At 43.3% G+C, this 18,548-nt stretch overlaps 1 protein-coding gene across 1 annotated transcript in view; it reads right to left on the reverse strand.

The window, feature by feature from the left end:
- Positions 1-18,548, reverse strand: part of TTC16 (tetratricopeptide repeat domain 16) — a 547,992-nt gene that overhangs the window by 86,463 nt on the left and 442,981 nt on the right. Inside the window, exon 12 of the mRNA XM_069609131.1 lies at positions 16,799-16,941. Within this exon, the coding sequence (XP_069465232.1) occupies positions 16,799-16,941 (143 nt within the window). The remainder of the gene's footprint in view (positions 1-16,798; positions 16,942-18,548) is intronic.

Raw genomic sequence — 18,548 nt, forward strand, 5'->3', positions numbered from 1 at the left:
CTTAAAAAGAGCATTCTCTCGCTTTGATGTATCTTTTGACTCAAATTCCAATGAGTTTAAAACCGCATACTTCTATGGGCTACAGAAAGACATCATATCCCAATTGGTCCGTGAATTTGACCGTGACAAGTCCCTTGAATGGATTGTACATCAAAGCACAAAGCTATATGAGGTACTCTATTGTCAGGGTAGAGAAAGTGATAAAATGAAAGATACCAGGCCTAAATCTAAAGAACCCTCAGCCACAGTAATGGAAATCAGGTCAGCCAAAATGTCCCTTGAGTCTGCTCAAAGTCAAGGTAAAAATAATGTGACACCTGAACAAAGGGGTAATCAACAAAGATCGCCATTTCCTGTACCAATGTTCCAAACACATGATCCTAGTAATAGAGAGAGCTACATCAGCCCTAGGTATTTAGGGGATAGACCCCGGGTAGGATATCGGCCTGATATGGCAGGTATGAACAATAACCAGAGACAAAATCAAGATCAAAGAAATGATGGTCCCTACCAGTCATTGGGGACACAGAGCAGATTTGATCCCAGCACCATGATATATGGTAATCAGGATAGGCCCCGATATGTGGATCGATTTACTGATAATGGAAATCAACATAGGGGCCAGTACCCACAATCTGAGAGACAGGACATGAGGCAAAACGTGAACTACAATCCACGCCAGTACAATGATTCCCCACCAGGGGACTATAATCAAAGGATGGGTGCAACCCGCTCCCCTCCACAAATGAATCAAGAGTTCAGAAACCATCCCAACCGGCATCAATCACCTGAGAGGTATCAGAATAGATCCAATCAGGGGGAAAACAACCAATATCGACCTAGGCCACAGAAAGAGGATCCTAGAGAGATGGAAAGGTTCCAGTGCCTTGAGGCCCAAGTGAAAATGTTAGCTGAGCAAATAGGAAAGCTCTATACAGCGCAAAAACAACCTTCCAAAGAGGGGGCTGATGGCCATAGCAATGACCAGGGGGCTTCCGAAAAGTGACTAAGTACTCATGATAATCGCAGTGCCAAAATGACAGATTGCTCTGATATAATTTTGCATAACAACTCTGAGATGCCTAATGGATTAAAAATGAAAGTACCAGTAAATGAAATTGTGATAGAAAGTGCAAATACTTCTAAAAAAGAGGTACGGTTTAACTTAGAGCTAAATAAAACAGTAAAGATTTGCACAAATGAAAAAGAAACATTAGGAATTCCAAAAGAACAAAGGAACAGATTTAAGAAAAATGACTCATGCATGGGGAATACCAGTGAACAGGGAGTAAGTGGGGATGCCATAGCTCCTTCCCTGGGCAAGCAAAACAATGACCAAACACAGACAGAAAAAGGAAATACTCACAAGGAGGGTACAAGTCAATCACCTGAAGAATTCTTTGAGCCACATATTTTTGAAGAGGCTGAAAGGGCTGGTATTACACTAAATGATCACAAATGCACAGAATTAAAAAATGACAAATTGCTGAATGATGTTGTTACACATGTTCAGTTGGAAGGTTGTAATGTGGTCTCTGATGTTACCCAGATGGATGGGCGAACAGTGGCCACACTCCAAAAAACCTCTGAACATGGAGAAATGAATAAATTATCTCGCACAGAAATGGGTAAAAAGGAGGGAAAAATGTCTTTCCATTTACCAATGTGCTTAGCCAAAAGTGAAAAAGATCTGAGAAAGGTGAGCCCTGAAATCAGTAAGAATTCACATTTCTTATGTGTATTAGAGGAAGTTGAGGACAGATATTATGCACCCATCACTGTAGAAGAAAAATGCCACACCTTCGCTATGATTGACACTGGCGCACAGGCCACAATTATGTCCAAGGAGCTGGTAAAGAGTATCAATGAAGGGAGGCCTCCACAGAGTCAGATCACAGTGAAGGCAAATCAAGGCCCAGTGCATAACTTTAATGGGGAGGAGGTGCCCATCATAGGTGTAACTGAGGTTGACATAAAAATAGGAAAGCACAGAATGAAACAAGAGGTATTGATCACATCTATTTGTGAAATTCCATTTCTGATGGGGACAGATTGCCTGAAAAGATTGTCTCCTCTCATAGATGGGGTGAATGGAGTGCTGTGGTCCTTAACTAAAAAACCATTGAGGCCTAAGAAACTAAAATCACAAAACAGCAATATAAATGAATATCACACCGTTGCCAAAACAAATGATGCTGTGGAGGTATATCTCCAGAATAGCTGCATACCTAGTGTCACTGTTATATTAATGTGTCAAGACAAAATGCAGAGCGACAATGAAAAACTACCTGTACAAATATACTTGGACCCAAGGAAAGATTGGCAGACTGCCATAGATGAGCACACATTACGTTTCTATTTAAAAGAGAAAACATGCAAACAGAATATTGCTCCTAAAACAGATTCAGAAAAACACATTACCACTCTGGCAGAAATACACATGGAAGATGAGCAACCATGGGTTCATGTTGGTATAAATGATTATCTTAAAACAATAAAAGCCACTTTAGCACTTGAACATGAAAGGAGTTTCATTAATGAGAAATTGTTGCAAAAAATTATGGAGAGGGAAGAAATCCCGAAATTTAGGATTAAAAACCAATATGTTTCTGGGTTGGACAGTCCAGACTTTGAAAACCGAATTGCAGGCAGATGCATGCTTAAAATTAGCATTGGGCAGAAAACAATTTACCATAATGTAAGGATAGTGAGTGGAGCACAAAATGAATTTTACATGGGCAATGACATCATGCACAGAATGTGTATGGTGTTAGATTTCCTTAATCAAAAAATATGGTCACGCCTAGGTGGTCCGGCACCTGAATTTGAAGACAAAAGAAGGGCTTATCATTGTGCACAACTGGTTCCTTATGCCATCGAATTACAAATAAGGAAAGATACTATTATTCCTGCATTTACAAAACAGTTTGCAATAACACTGAAATGCAAAAATGGGCAGCAGATGAAAGGCTCTGATGCATTTGTATGCCTGAATGAATCCATAAAACAGCAAGGCCTGGATTATGAATACATTCCATTGGTAGACATTGGTGAAGGATCTGTAAAAATCATGGTAAATAATAAAGGTTGTCAGGATATTCATTTAGAGGAAAACTCCCCATTAGGAATGGCCATACAAAAATCACATTATACGGCAGATTTAAATAACATGGTGATTGGGAATATTCCTGAAAAATATGTAGATGCCAAGGGCGAGTTGCCAGAACACCTGGACTCTCAGCCCAAAGGAATATTTAAAATTCATTCTGTGTATCCTTATGATTCAAATGAGACAGTGTGCTGCCATCAAGAGGATTGCATAATATTTAATTTAAATGAAAATGAAACAGGAAATCAGCCCATTGAAGTGGAAGCTGATATGCCAAAATATTTAAAAGTGGCAGCTCTACAAAAAGACACAGCCACACAGTTAGAGGAAAGCGCTGAGATTCCTTTACCAGAAGAGTTTCCAGAATTTTCCAGAATGGTAGAAGAGCAGATCTCCATAGCGGATGCATGTGACAGCGATAAGGATAGAGACGACCTGAGGGAAATATTTATGGAGTTTAAGGATGTATTTGCAAAAGATGCTTATGATTGTGGTTTAACTGATTTACATGTGGCCACACTACCAGAAGGTTGTAGCAGGAATCCAGTGTTTGTACGCCAGTATAGACTACCGCTGGCATGTTTAGAATCATTGGCAGATATTATTAAAAATTTGGAATCACGGGGAATAATCAGGCCCATTCATAGCACATCCAATACGCCTATTTTAGGTGTGTTAAAGCCAAATGGTCAATGGCGGCTGTGTGCAGACTTAAGAGAGTTAAATAAAAGAGTACCAGTATCTAGATGGCCACTACCATTCATTGATCAGGGCCTAGCTCAGATACATGGTTCAAATGTATTTACCACGTTAGATCTCACATCTGGATATTGGTGTGTGCCATTGGCAGAGGAGATACAACACTTATTTTCCTTTACATTTGACAGGACTCAATATGCCTGGCTTAGAGCTCCGTTCGGGTACATCAATAGTGGGAGTGAATTTGGCATATTTTTGAGAAAGGCCATGCCGGATGCAGCGGAAAGAGGAACAATAGTTTATGTGGATGATGTCCTGATAAAAAATGAAAGCCTGAAAAGCCATTTTGATGAAATAAGACATGTACTTGGCCAATTGCAGAAAGCAGGCGCCAAAGTATCTTTGCAAAAAGCACAATGGTGCAAGAAAAAAGTGAACTTTCTAGGGCATGAAGTGACTGAACGTGGGCTAAATCCACAAAGGAAGAAAATAGAGGCCATACAAAGATTAAAAGATCCTAAAGATGTGAAAGGAGTAAAAAGTTTATTAGGGATGACAGGCTATAACAGAAAGTTCATTGAGAATTATGCAGAAATCACTCAACCATTGACTAAACTGCTTAAACTAAATACTCCCTGGAGATGGGAAAGAGAGCAGTCTGATGCAGTGGCTAGATTGAAGGAATGTCTTGTAAAGGCACCATGTTTAGCATACCCCATAAAGGACAGGGATTTCTTTATAGAAATAGGTTTTTCTGAACATTGTATGTCAGCAGTATTATCACAAAAACACGATTTGAATCACAAAACCATTGCATATGCAAGTAAGGCATTTTCCCAAGTTGAAATGAAATTTAATGAATGTGAAAAGGCCCTATTAACCACTGTGTGGGCGCTACAACATTTCCGCCCCATTGTTCAGGGAGAAAAGGTGATTATTGAAACAAATCATCAACCTTTGCAATTTTTAGAGAGTAAAAGAATTAGATCAGGCAATCTAGCGCAATCCAGAATCACTTCATGGACGCTGGCATTACAAGGTTTTCCCGTAGAAGTGAGATATGGACAAAATAAAAAGAGCCCAATTGCTCAAGGGTTAGCTGACTTACATGACTGTGCAGCTGAACAAATACCAAATGAAATGGAAGTGGAAACTAGTTTGCAAGAATTTGAACAATCATCACACAAAGCTTTTGATGAAAAAACATGCAAGGATTTGCCAACTGTATATGTGGATGGTTGTGCTTTTCACATTGAAAATGACAGTAATAAACAATTAGTGGCAGGAATAGGAAATGTCTGGTTGAAATGTGAAGGCGTTCCCAGTATAGGGATGAGGATTGGAGATAGGAGCAGTCAGGTGGCGGAATTGGCAGCCATTTATAAAGCAATTGCTACTGCAGTTGATAAAAAGTTCAGTGAAATTGTCCTGGTGACTGATTCTGACTATGCACGGAATAGCTTTGTGGAGTATTTGCCTGGTTGGAAAGCAAGAGGCATGGTTACATACAACAAAAAGCCACTTAAACATGGAAAAATGATACAAGCCATAGACAAATTGGTGTCAGAAAATAATTTAACAATATACTGGAGAAAAATTTGTGGGCATTTAAAAACACCAGGAGAGGATAAGGAGGGAAATGATAAGGCAGACCATATGGCTAAGATTGGGGCTGTGATGGGAGAATTGCTACATATTGATTATTTAATGGGTGAAATACAAATTGATGCAGTGACACGTTCTAAAGCACCAAAGGAGGTAGATCAACCGGTGGTGCAGTGGAGTCATGACACGCCAGACCAAGATTTGATTGAGGCACAAAAGAATGATCAAATTTTGGGAATCTATTATAATCATTTGATAGATCCTGAACAAAATCCTTTAACAGAAAAAGATTGTATGGGAAAAGAAGAGTTGAGGGTGTTATTAAAGAACAAAACACGAATTAGATTACAGGATGGGCTCATGATTAGAGAGTCCATAACAGGGCAAATACAGTGGGTAGTACCCCTTTCATTCAGAGGACTAATGCTACACCATGCACATGATGCCATAACTGCAGGCCATAGAGGTTCACAAAAAACATTAGAAATACTAAAAGATTATGCTTACTGGCCACATATGTCCCAAGATGTGGAATTATATACTAGAGGATGTCTAGTATGCGCCCAATTTAAACCTGCTTCACCAATGCATAGAGCACCATTGATGAAAAGAGGCCTAACTCTCCCATGGTCAGATTTGCAAATAGACTATGTAGGTCCTTTAAAAAGGTCGAGCAGGGGACACCGTTATATTTTGAGTGTGGTATGTTTGATGTCAAAGTGGATTGAATGCATTCCTGCACCAGATTGTAGTGCGCAAACAGCAGCCACATTGCTGGTGAACCATGTGTTCTCAAGGTTTGGGTTGCCACAAAGAATTGAGTCAGACAGAGGAAGTCATTTCACAAGTACTCTAATGAGTAAAGTATGGCAAATACTAGGTGTGAAAAGGAAACTACATATCGCATATCGGGCGGCGTCTTCAGGTACAGTTGAAAGAAGCAATAGGTCTGTTGTGGATATTTTAAAGAAATTTGTGGCAGAAGCAGGTTCCAGCTGGGATTCACGTTTACCATTGGTTTTGATGGCAATCAGATCGACTCCTGCCAAAGCAACAGGTGTTAGCCCTCATGAGGTCTTGACAGGTAGGAAAATGGTGTTACCACAACACCTACTATACAGAACACATGAGCAAACTCTAGTGAGTGCATCCACAGTTCATGAATATATTGATGAACTGAGGAGGCATTTGCAACATGCATTTGCTTTTGTGCAGAGAAATCTGGAAAGAGCTGCTGACAGTGCAAAGTCATATTATGATAAAAAGACATCAGCAAAGGAATACAGTGTAGGGGATCAGGTGTACAAGTTTCATTTTGGAAAAAGTAAACAGAAAAATTCTAAATTTCTAGCAGCCTGGCAGGGGCCATTTCGGATTATAGATAAGGTCTCTCCTGTAGTGTATAAAATTTTGAAAAATGAAGGTGAAACAGCAATAGAGCAGTTTGTCCATGTAAATCAAATCAAACCATGCCATCCCAGGCATGAGATCAGGCAGCTTGAGCATGTAGAAACAGATAGAGTCCCTTGAGAAAATAAATGGGTGTAATCAGGAGGCAGTGACAAAGAAGTTAAAAAAAAGTTGATTGTTATGATGGTACATAAACACTGTAATATATGTAAGGATATATAATATAAATAAATAAATAAACATATAATGGAAGCTCATGGTTGGTGTGCAGAGAGAAAGTGTGTTAAATATTGAATATCTGCTTGTTTTCTTTTAACTTGTGTTTAATTTCAGAAAAAAAAAATGAAATATTTTTACCAAGCATGTTTTATTTTTGGCAAAAGGATGAAGTTAGTATTGTGCTATGTACTTAATCTGTTTATTTTCTATTTTGATTTAGACAATTAACATTATTTGGTCGGAGGTTCCGGGATCAGAGGCCACGGGAGACGATGGAGTCCTGGAGTCCCCTGGATGAAGACCAAAAGATGCCTGCCTCCAGGTGGAGGTGAAGACAAAATAACCGGAATGCCAAAAGAGATGACTACTGTGGATTCAAGATTGCCAAGATGAAAGAGTACTCGAATGAACCGAATAACATCGCTGGTCGGGACATACCAAAAGAGACAAAACAAAAGTTCCGGCATATGAAGTTCCACGTATTTATTATTTTAATTATTTATTTTAATTTGTTATATTAATTATTTGTTTTAGTTAGTTGTTTTATTTCGTTGTTTTTAATTGACTTGGAAAATTTAAACTTAAAGTAATGCCACTTCCACTGAGAAGGCAAATGTGGAACATTTTATGAACTGATGGACTCAGATGAAATGTTGATTGCAAATTTTCATTGATGCACATGAATATTCATTTTGTTGGATTGCTATATTGTAAAAAAAAAAAAAAGAACAAGTTGTTTTTAGGAATTGGCTTGGATTATAGCCAAGTTCTAAAAACAAAAGGAGGGTATATGTAAGGATATTTGGCGTGTTACAGTACAGAGTACAGCACTACTGCACAGGTAGCAAACAGCACAGAGTACAGCACTACTACACAGGTAGCAAACAGCACAGAGTACAGCACTACTGCACAGGTAGCAATTTTTTTTCGCAGCACCACCACAAGGGTGCGGTGCATTGCTATATGGGTTACCAGATTAACAAGGAAAGACAGGCTATTCAGTCAAAAACGATTTTAACATATAAGATGCAAATCTATTTTTACAGTTAAAAGCACACGTGCTCATTTAAAAATGCACACTATTTTTCACCTGAAATGCCTATGGTGCGAGAGACACATTTGAAAATTAACAGCCAACCTATTAACCATTAACCTGACTAATAAAACCTTATTTAACATAACCCACTAATAAAATGTGTTCTCCACTGCAGAATTAGGCATACTCTGAAAGCCATTTAAATGTGTGTGCAGATTTTTTTTTCTTCTCTTCTCTGCCTGCTTCTCCGTGTTTTTGTGCACAGTAACTGCAGGAAGAAGGAAGTCAGATTTGCAACAATTGCAAATGTATAAGCGAAGCTATTGTTGAGAGTAGGAGGATGAGAGATGATGGATTTCATTGGGACACGTCATACAGAGGGCTGAGATGAAAGTTTTAGTGGGCAGTAACGGGGAAAAAGACAGGCAGACATTTTTCTGCACTACTGGGGAGAAGACCTGGCTGTGGGACTCCTGACTGAATGCAGATTCCTGCGTCCTGCTACAGTCAAGATTTGGCAGAGCTGGGAGGAAGACCTTTTCCTGGTTGGAGGCATTCCTATCTGCAAAAGCTGAGAATTCCAGGCAATGACCCCGGTTTGAAAAGGAAAGGCGATCCTTTTACTGGGGCTAATCTTCAAGGGAACCACATTCCGAAAGAGAACAGCTGAAGAAAACTTTGAACAGATAAGGTAATTACATAAGCGTGGGAGCCGTGTGTGCACGAAAATATGCAGTCAGTGTAGGAAAGGGGATTCCTGTGCGTGTCTTAATCAAATACCAATGTTGCAATTTGAGTTCTGTTCTCCGCCACTCTCTTTGCAGTGTGTCATAGACAATGCTTTTACTGTACCATTTTATTTATTTCTGTAAAGAGTGAGATCGTGTTTAAATGCAACTTTTATAATACAGAAAAATATTTGAAAACAGACGGGTGGTGTATTTACTATTTACCATTACAATGCCGATGATGTGGGGAGATTCTTAAACAGTGCAATGGTCATTTTAAGACAGATGTGTGCATGTCAGAATCAGTATGAATAATTGTGAGTGACTGTAGCATAGCTCGTTGGAGGTACATGAGCCAACGGGAAGAGAGACTCTCTGAACATAGCTCCCTACCGTATATAAGGTAGTGGAAATTACCACAAGACTACCATATATAGCTCTCTGTCGTAAATAAGTCAGTGAGTTCGCCCATGGTGGCACACCAACACTATCACTGAAAAATGTGGTATTCCTAAAATGTAGGTCTGAGGTCTCTCTAGTGATCACACGAAAAATCTAAGCAAAGATAAGGGATTCTGGACATTGGGGCCACAAATAAAACAAGGGAATTATGCTCACCAAAATACCACCAACCACGTATACCAAATATGCAGGTCTGGGTGCTGAAATAATGCATGTCCATTGTATTATTGTTGCACATGGCCAAATCTGAATACAAAGAGTGATTATTGCTAAGTTATTTTTCGGCGGTAATAAAATACCGTCAGGCCCCAAATCTCCACAAAATACCCTACAGGAAGAAGGAAGGATTGCTTGGAGCTGGATGAGGAAGTCTGGAGCAGGAGCGAGGATGTGATCGGAGAGCGGAGTGGAGCTGAGGCGGTGGATAGGGGGAGTGTAGGAGAGACCACGAGAGGAGAACAAGTGGGAGAAGGACAAAAATACTGAGTGGCGAGGTAGGATGGAATATGAGCAAACGGAAGAAGGGAAGAAGAAAAATCAAGAGTGGAGTGGAGGGAGATAATACAAGAAGAAATGAGGGAGGAAGTAAAACCAGGAAAGGAGTGGCGAGAGACAATACCAGCGGGAAGGAAGGTGGAAGCAAACCCAAGGTGGAGTTGAGAAAGGCAATCACAGCAGAGGCCATTTGAGAGGAGTTTCAATAGGCTGGTGGAGGTATCACTGAGAAGGTTGAGAAAATTAGATCAAATGAGATTGTGCAAAGCTTATCAGGTGTGGGTGGAGTGCATTGAGGAGATAAGATCAAAGAGACCGGAAATTGGTCCCAGGAGGAGAGCAGGGGGCTGTAGAGCTAAGTAAAAGGACAGAAGGTGTAATGGCAGGTTAGACGTCAGGGAGTCGGAATCATGGTAAGGGAATTAGGTTTTTGGACTTAGCATGAGAGTTCTTCTATAGACTCTCATGCTTCTTAGAAGCTCCCTGGCTAAAAAAGTCCCCTAACCTACTCTCAGAAGATTTAAGCTTGAAAGGATGAGCGACAGCAAGCTCAGGGAAGAGTAAAGTCAGAATGAGGTACCAAAAGGGTGCACAAGCAGGGGGTCGGAGGGGCCAAGAAAGGACAAAGGGGATAGAAATGAGTGTGGAGAGGAAAGGAGGGACCTGAAAGGATTGCAGGACATAAGCAGCACAAAACAGTGGGTCCAAAAGGACCAAAAAAGGCTAGTTGGCAGAAAATTCATGACTCTCTTCCCCTCTGCATCCTCTGCTCCCCAGCTTGACTATCTGGTCTCCTGGGTAGAAACCCAGGTACCTAAGGGACAATCGGGTCGGGCGGAGTCCCGACAAGAAGGTGAAACGCGTTCCCTAAGCCCACAGGACCCTCGGGTCCAGTGCCATCCCGGCGAGAAGCAGGGTGTGGGATCCCTGTTAGAGATGACTGTGGTAGTGCAGCTATTCTATGGGGAGACTATGTACTGCAGGAAGGCCAGGCTAAGGGGAGACCCTGGTGTATCCCGCAACCTCCCGTGGGCTTCCTCCAGCCTAGCCTGTACTGCAGGAAGGCCAGGCTAAGGGGAGACCCTGGTGTATCCCGCAACCTCCCGTGGGCTTCCTCCAGCCTAGCCTGTACTGCAGGAAGGCCAGGCTAAGGGGAGACCCTGGTGTATCCCGCAACCTCCCGTGGGCTTCCTCCAGCCTAGCCCAGGGTTCCCTACTCCCCAGTCAGTCATAAGGCAAGACTTGTGATGGGTAACTCCTACAATCTGGCACTAACCTGCACTTCAAATGAGGGCCTAAAGGTGGTAGCCTTATCTGTCTTACTACTTCTAAGAAATCCCTACTCTGATGATATCAGACAATATGATGTTGAAGATGTGCCTTCTCTCTGTCGCTCACCCTTACTCTCGCTCCTATCTATCCCTCTCTCTGTTAATCTGTTACACCACATCCTCCCTCATTCTCTGGCCTTTCTCTGCCTACAACCTATTCTCTCACTATCTCCTGCTACTCTCTCCCTCTCTCTCCCCAATCTTGCCCATTCCTCTCGCTCTCTTCTATTACTCCCTCCTCTCTCTAGTCTCTCGCTTGCCTCCCTCCTCTCTCTAGTCTCTCACTTTCCTCCTACTGCTTCCTCCCTCTATGCCTGTCTTCTCTCTTTAATTTTCTCTTCCGTTCTCTCTTTGCTCCCTCTCAGTCCACCAACTCTCCTCCTGACCTCACTGGAACACCTTACATCCCCCCTCCCTCACCTGTTTTTTCCTCCCCCTCCCCTCACCCCTCCATCTCCAGCACTACCCCCACATCCTCCTGTCTATCTTCTGGCACTATCAGAAATGTTGTCAGGCCTAGTACGTTAGCCTCTTTTCTGTCTCCATTTCCTTCCCAGCCTCCCTCCCCCCCATATCATTGTCAAAGCTCTTGCACTATCTGAAATGTCACCAGCCTAGTACAATAGTTAATTTCACATTCTGAATGTATCAACGACTTAAAAGAATGTCAATGTTTTTTCCCTTGTTCCCTCGCTTACCTTGAAGCGCTTCGAAACACATTGTGTATAGGCGCTATATAAATAAACTATCGAACTATCATGCTTGTAAGCACTGATCTGTTATACCCGGGCCTGTCTTTTATACTGCCTCCCCCTCCCATTGGTCCCCACCAGCAGCTACCCACTCTGGCCAATCTACTCCTATGTGTTCTTCAGGGACGAGGTTAGAGTGGCCTACCCCCTTTTTGCTCCTGGGCATTGGAGTGGCTTCTGTGGCCAGGTCTCGTTGGCGTCCGCTGCATGTGTCTCCTTCCTGCAACCCTGAGCAGTTACTGTTCCTGCAGGTGGTCTGGAGGGTGTTGGAAGGAGTGAGATGTGTTCAGCACCCCTGCTTCTTTTCATGGCATTCTCAGCATCTGGGAAACTGGATTCTGGAGCCTCCGGTTCTGTTAGTAATAAGAAAGAACTCTGGGCAGACAAGAGGCTGGAAGGCACAATATAACAGACATTGGTACCAACAGTTAAAGCCTGCCAGGCAAATTCAGGGGGTTGAGGGACTGGTACCCCCCCAACTCCCTCACTCCGCCTCTGTGGTGGGATCGACTCTGACATGTGCCCTGCCGAGCTACCTACCGCAGTGTAGAGGAGCAGCTGCAAGCCTCTGCAGGAAATCCTGCCCCCCTACCTCCTATATGTTGGAGGTCTGAGACTGTGCCATGTTTGACACCAGCAGTTGTGCCAATACCGCAGCGAGTATTCGAGAAAGGGTATCCACTGAGAAAATCCTACCGAATGTATCTCCAGAGAGACGACAATCTGAGGGAGGAACTCCGTGAAGGAATATGAGAAGAGCAAAAGAGAGAAGCTAGTGACGTCACAAGAGACGAGCGTGACGCCCTGAGAAAGAATACTGGCTGAATAGAATGCATGGATCTTATGGCAACTGATGATGAAGATAAGAATCAAGTAAACTTTCATATGCGTAAAGAAGATTGCACATGTGTGAAGCGCGGTAGAAAATCAACTGTTCAATAATTGTACAGATGCTGAAATGCAAGTATACCAAGTCATCATAGAAGCTGGCTATATGAAGTGAATAGACTGCAGGTGAAGCTGCCATTGTATAGTAACCGGTGGTGGGTGTCATGGAGAGGAAAGGCTGAGAATTGTGTTGCAGTAAGAATAAGTTAAGATCTTGGAAGCACCTGGCAAGGCTGTATGGCCTCACATCCAAACTGAAGCAGCCAATGTCAGTTATCTATTCTTGAAATGAGTGAAAGTGCAAAGGGTGTATCATCACTTGATAAGGTGCAAAGAAAGAACACAGAGAGTGCCAAGTTTTATTCATTTAAGCCATTTAAATGCTGCAGATTGGACCAACATCATGGTCTCCTGTCACGTGAGCCAAGGATGAAAATAGAGTTGACCTTGGAGTCCTAGAACAATGATAGTGAGTGCTCGCACTCCCATATATTCCCAGAGACAAGGATAAGGAGCAAGGCCAAGTTCAAAGACAATCTTTATGGCAGAAGGCATGGGTGATGAGAGATGTTGGGCTAATTGGGCAGGGAGGTAAAGTCAAGTCCACCTCCTGGCTGAATGTTCCAGACATGGCACAAGCATGCCAACCAATTGTAGAGGGCCGTATAATGAAGGGCCTTATAGTTTGAAGACCAATGATAAACCGTGTACTTAATAGTGTTGAAGATTACATGTTTGAGAGGTAGGCATAAATTGTCCACCTGACAGTGGGCAGCCAATCACAATCCTAGTCCCTACAGAAGGTATACTTAGATGTTCCCCTTGAACCAATTATAATCGTTTGTAGGTTTTTCTCATTAGCCACGTAGTATGACGTCACCTCTGACGTATTTTTGGTATAAAGTCTATGTTTTATGAGAAATTCGTCGAGAGCCGAGCAAACGTCCATTGATGTCCGTTGTAACCTCCCTGTTTTAGATAATTGTTAATAAAACAGCAACCTTTGGCATCTTCCTGAGTTGGTTGGATTATTTGGACTCAGAGTTATTCTGCAGGTCCATCCATTGCATGCACGTTACTAAAGAGCCATCAGTTCACCAGGTAGGGCGGAGTCCCTGTTCCCTCCTGACAAGGTCAAGCCTCTGACCTGTCACACCCCCAAAACCCCAGCAGGAAGCCCAGGAAGAAACTTTGGGACTTACATCTGTTTTTTTCAGTCTTAGTTTATTCTCAGCCTCCATACCTGGCCACCTTCCTCCAATTAATATAACCTTCAGGTGGGACACTCATGGTTGCCCCCTCTCCAAAACAAGGAGATTTTCAGTTACCACGCTGACCCACTTTAACCTTTTTATTATTTATGCCTCACTTTTGTTATTCACTTAATAAATCATGTGAAAGCAAAAATCATTGTATGTGTCTGATCCTTTGCTCGTTCAGCTGCCAATCGCCTCACAATTGCCAGAGCCATAACCAGGGCCAAGTTGGACTACTGCAAGGCCCTCTTTGCTGGCACCTCGTAAGACAACCTGGAAAGGCTACAAATTATCCAAAACTATGCCCTCCAGGCTGCCCTCAGTCTTACCAAACACGCCCACGTCTCAGAAGCCAGAAAAAACACCAATTGGCTGCCGATTTGAGAGCGAATCAACTTCAAGATCCTTTCCATTGTTCACTAGTGCCTCTCCGAAACTGCACCGGCCTACCTTTCTCAGCACGTGGAAAAATACACCCCCTCTCGGCTACTAAAATGCTCACACGAACACTTGCTCAAAGTGCTCTTGCACCAATCTGCAGGAGGATCAAGCTTCCCTGTCATCGCCGCCAAACTGTGGAACAATCTTCCCTTGTTCTTGAGAATGGAACCCTCCTGTTGGACCTTTAGGAGAAACTTGAAAACTTGGCTTTTCACCTAAGCTGCTCAGAGGCAAGACACTGTATCACTGCTGAACATCTTGAATGTACGCCTCCTGCTTTCCCTGCTTACCTTTACCTGTACTCCCCCCTAATGTAACTAGCGCCTAGATACCTGAGGGTTCAGTGTGCTGCTACAAATGCAATAAATAAATAAATATAAAACGTATTGTGCTGAATCTAGCGACATCATCACTGCCTCTCTGGGGGGGGAAATGGGAGAGGCCAAACCTCATGGTAGGGAAGTGGACTCGCTAGCTGGAACTTGGTATCACCCTTTCCACTCGGGGTATGACACGAACCCCTAAATTTCCCAATCCCGTATGGCATATACAGCGTAATATAAAACCAGAACATCCAGTCCGGACTGACTACAAGGCTCTTTTATACCCTTGTCGTAGAATGAGTGAGACGAAGAAGAGCACTAGAGCAATGCAGATCGCTGAAGGATCCAATAGGTGCCGGCATGCTTAAAAACGTCAAGCATCAAGAAACAAGGAGAACCACTACTCCCGATGCAGGCCGTGAAACAGAGAAGAAGCAAGTTGCGGCGAGGTGCAAGAAAGCTCCTGGAGTCGCCGTCACGAGAGGCTCAGAAGCCAGAGGTTCACAGTGTAGAGGCCAAGAGCAGAGAAAGCTGTGGAACAAAGGTTGAGGTATTGCAGGTACCAGAGAGCCGACCAGGCGCCTGCAAGAGGATGAAGCGAGCTGGTGGCAGAATTGCAGGCCACAGAGAATTCCAAAGCAGCTAGGAGAAACCGGTGAGCCCAGAAAGGGGAGTTGGGATGGCGGGGCGCACAGCGCACACCATTGAAGGAAAATTACATGAACTGGGTGAAGTCGAGCAGGGGAGCTGGGCCACCAAGTCAATTGTTGAAAGAAGCAAGTGAAAGCGGGTTGTTGACTCAGTGGTTGAATGAAGAAAATATAAAAGCGTTTAACTGTTACACATTAAGAAAGTCCTGGCAAGAGAGCGCACCAGTCAAACTGATTGCGAGTCTGGGACACGCACCTAATTGTGTTAAGCCAAGTGTTTGGAAGGGAAGGAAGAGAGTGTACCAGACTGACAGAAGGGTTTGGGATTCACTCTCATGCTTGCCAAGAATCTGCATATAAACTGAGATCGGGGTAGGGGGGGCACCCTCGTTTGGAACTTGAACATTGTGACTAGGGGAAGGGAGACATTCCCCTAATGATTGGAACATGTGTACTGTGAACATTGCAACCAGGGGAAGGGAGTCATTGGAAAACTCTGAGGAGCCAAGAGAAGAGGAGAGATTCTTGGCATTGTGAATTGTGAAAGTGAGAAAGAGATCAAGGGAAGAACCATACCCTTTTAAACTGTGAACTTTAAAGAGCCTGAGAAATTCGGAGGAAGGGAATCCTCTCCTGGAACTTGTGGCACTTTGGTTGTTTATTTACTTATTGTTTGCTTGTTAGTCATTACTGTTTCAAAGTGCTTTTTGGTACTTTATGTTGGAACTTTGGAAAAGAGCTGCAGACGACCAGCTGAAAGACTATTTCACTTTTCACTTTATCTTGAGTTCAGCATGTAAGGGTCAGCTTGGGACTTGGACACAGAATGGAGAACTTTACTTGGGACATTCTGACACAGACATCCTTTAGTTAAGGCAGGGAAACCCCTCTTACAGTTAGGGCAAGATAGGACTTTCCCCAGTCCTCTTTTCACTTGAATACTAAAGTCTTCGCCAACCACCACAATGCCCTTGTGTCTGAGTCTTACTCCTGGTTACTTACATTATACAAAGATTTTGGCTGCAAAGTAATTATGCATGTGAATCATTTTTAAGCAGTTCCAGTTGGAACATTTATAGTGAAATGCTGTATATTTATATAAATGATTCTTAGAATGCTTCCAGTGCTGATAATCTATGACATTCCAATTGTGCTCCATTATTTCAACACTAATATTTGTGTGTGTGTAAGTGAAACTTGTAGGAGGGCCCTAGTAAACATGTCGTGTGCTGTGAACGCTATTGCTATTTGCTCTTGCGTGACTATAAAGTAAGTTATTTAGAGGATGGCTGATTTGTGTAGACTCCTCTATGTAATTGACTTTCATTGCTATATACCATTGAAGGGCACGCATATTCCTGTATTCCTGTCTGGTTTCAATACCCACCACTTACCGGTTGCTGCTTTCTAGGAGCTGTGCAGAGGGACACATTTGAAGGTTGCGCTCCAAAATTCCTTGGGCCACTGCACACAGCTTGCTGTCGAGGACATCCCTCAAAGATTTGCCAGGAAAGAACCCCATCACCAGCGGCTCCGCCTGTAAAAGAGCAAACCTCAAATGGGAACAGAGCTACAATGAGGGAGCATCGGCCACACACACTGGAACACACCCTGGCCTGGGCGAGTCAGTTGCCCACATGAGAATAGACCATGCCCTGGGGAGAGTCGGCTCCTCGCATGGGAACAGACCAGGAGTACAGGGGAGAGCCATCTGCACTCAGATGAACAGAACAGGAATACGGGTGCACACATGGTAACAGACTGTGTCTTGTCAAAGAGTCTGCTCCACAAAATCAACAGGCCAAGGCCAGAGAAGAGTCAGGTGCACACAGGGAACTCAGGACTATGGCAGAGTCAGCTGGTCTACACATGAAAACAGATGAGGACCTGGGGAAGAGTTGGCTGCACACATGGGAACATACTCAGACATAGGGAAATCAGCGGCACACACAGAAACAAAGCTGGAATGTGGGAGGAGTCAGCCACACAAATGGGATGAAACCCCAGCAGGAGGTGAGTCAAACACAGCATGCATGGGAACAAACCAGGCCTTGGGAGGGGAGTCTGTTGCAAGGGCATACATGGAAAGAGTTGCCAACTGGTGGGAGAGTCAACTGCACACATTGGAACAGAGCTCGACCAGGAGGTGGCGGGGGGTCAGGTGCACACAGGTCAACATATTCTGACGGGGGGGGGGGGAAGAGTAAGCTGCTCACATGGGAACAATCAGCTGTGCACCTGGCAACAGACCAGGCCCATGGGAAGAATCTGCTGCACACATGAGCCAGGTACTGGTGTGTGTCACCACATTTTCAACATAAATGAAGATATTGGTGTTGGAGAAATAGAAGTCGAATCTTGCTTTGCCTTCAGAAAAGTTACAAATCTGTGTAAATATTTGGTTCACTCACTTAAAGAAACAGGGGTGTGCAACTAGAGGTTGACCATACTATAGTGTCTTCCCCCAATAGAAGGTCCATATCCATAAGGACACTGCGGGGTATGCCCCCTTCACAAAGACCACCATGATGTTCACTGCATAAGGATCTAAGGTCGGAACTGAGGGCCGGCAGCAAAGTTACCGATGCTAAACCTGCAGTTGTGATTTGGTGTGTGCTGGCATGATCTCACAGAGATGGATCAGCTATGGTCTAATAGTCCAGAATCTAGCTACCCAAGCTGAGAGCACCAGTGCTCTCTCGCGTGGACGTCACGAGTCTGGCTGAAAGGAGAACAAGAAGGATCTTAAACTCTGCAACCACACGGCTGGCATGAATAAATATGTGGAATGGCAGAACTTGTATTTAATACCAATATTCCATTTTGGATTTGTCTGTGACACTGTCTTTTTCTGCTCTACAATCGTATGACCCGCCATAAATTCGGTAGATTTTGTTCCACTATCTTCATAAGTAATTAGGTACATATTTGGCATTCGATTGTACATTTGGGTAGGCCAAGGTATTTTGAGACATTTTGTTTATAACGTTCTGCCCCATCTGGATCTAAGCAAGCACTGGATGGGGATTGTGAGCTAATGTTATACTGTGAGTGAGCTTTTATAATGTAAGTCTGATTTGATAATTGGGTCCTCCCCTTGGTTAAGATATGATAAACTGGCAACTTTGCTGTGTAGGAGAGGAG

This window comes from Ambystoma mexicanum, chromosome 8 (assembly GCF_040938575.1).
Source record: "Ambystoma mexicanum isolate Mex_15411 chromosome 8, UKY_AmexF1_1, whole genome shotgun sequence".
Classification (NCBI taxonomy): Eukaryota; Metazoa; Chordata; class Amphibia; order Caudata; family Ambystomatidae; genus Ambystoma; species Ambystoma mexicanum.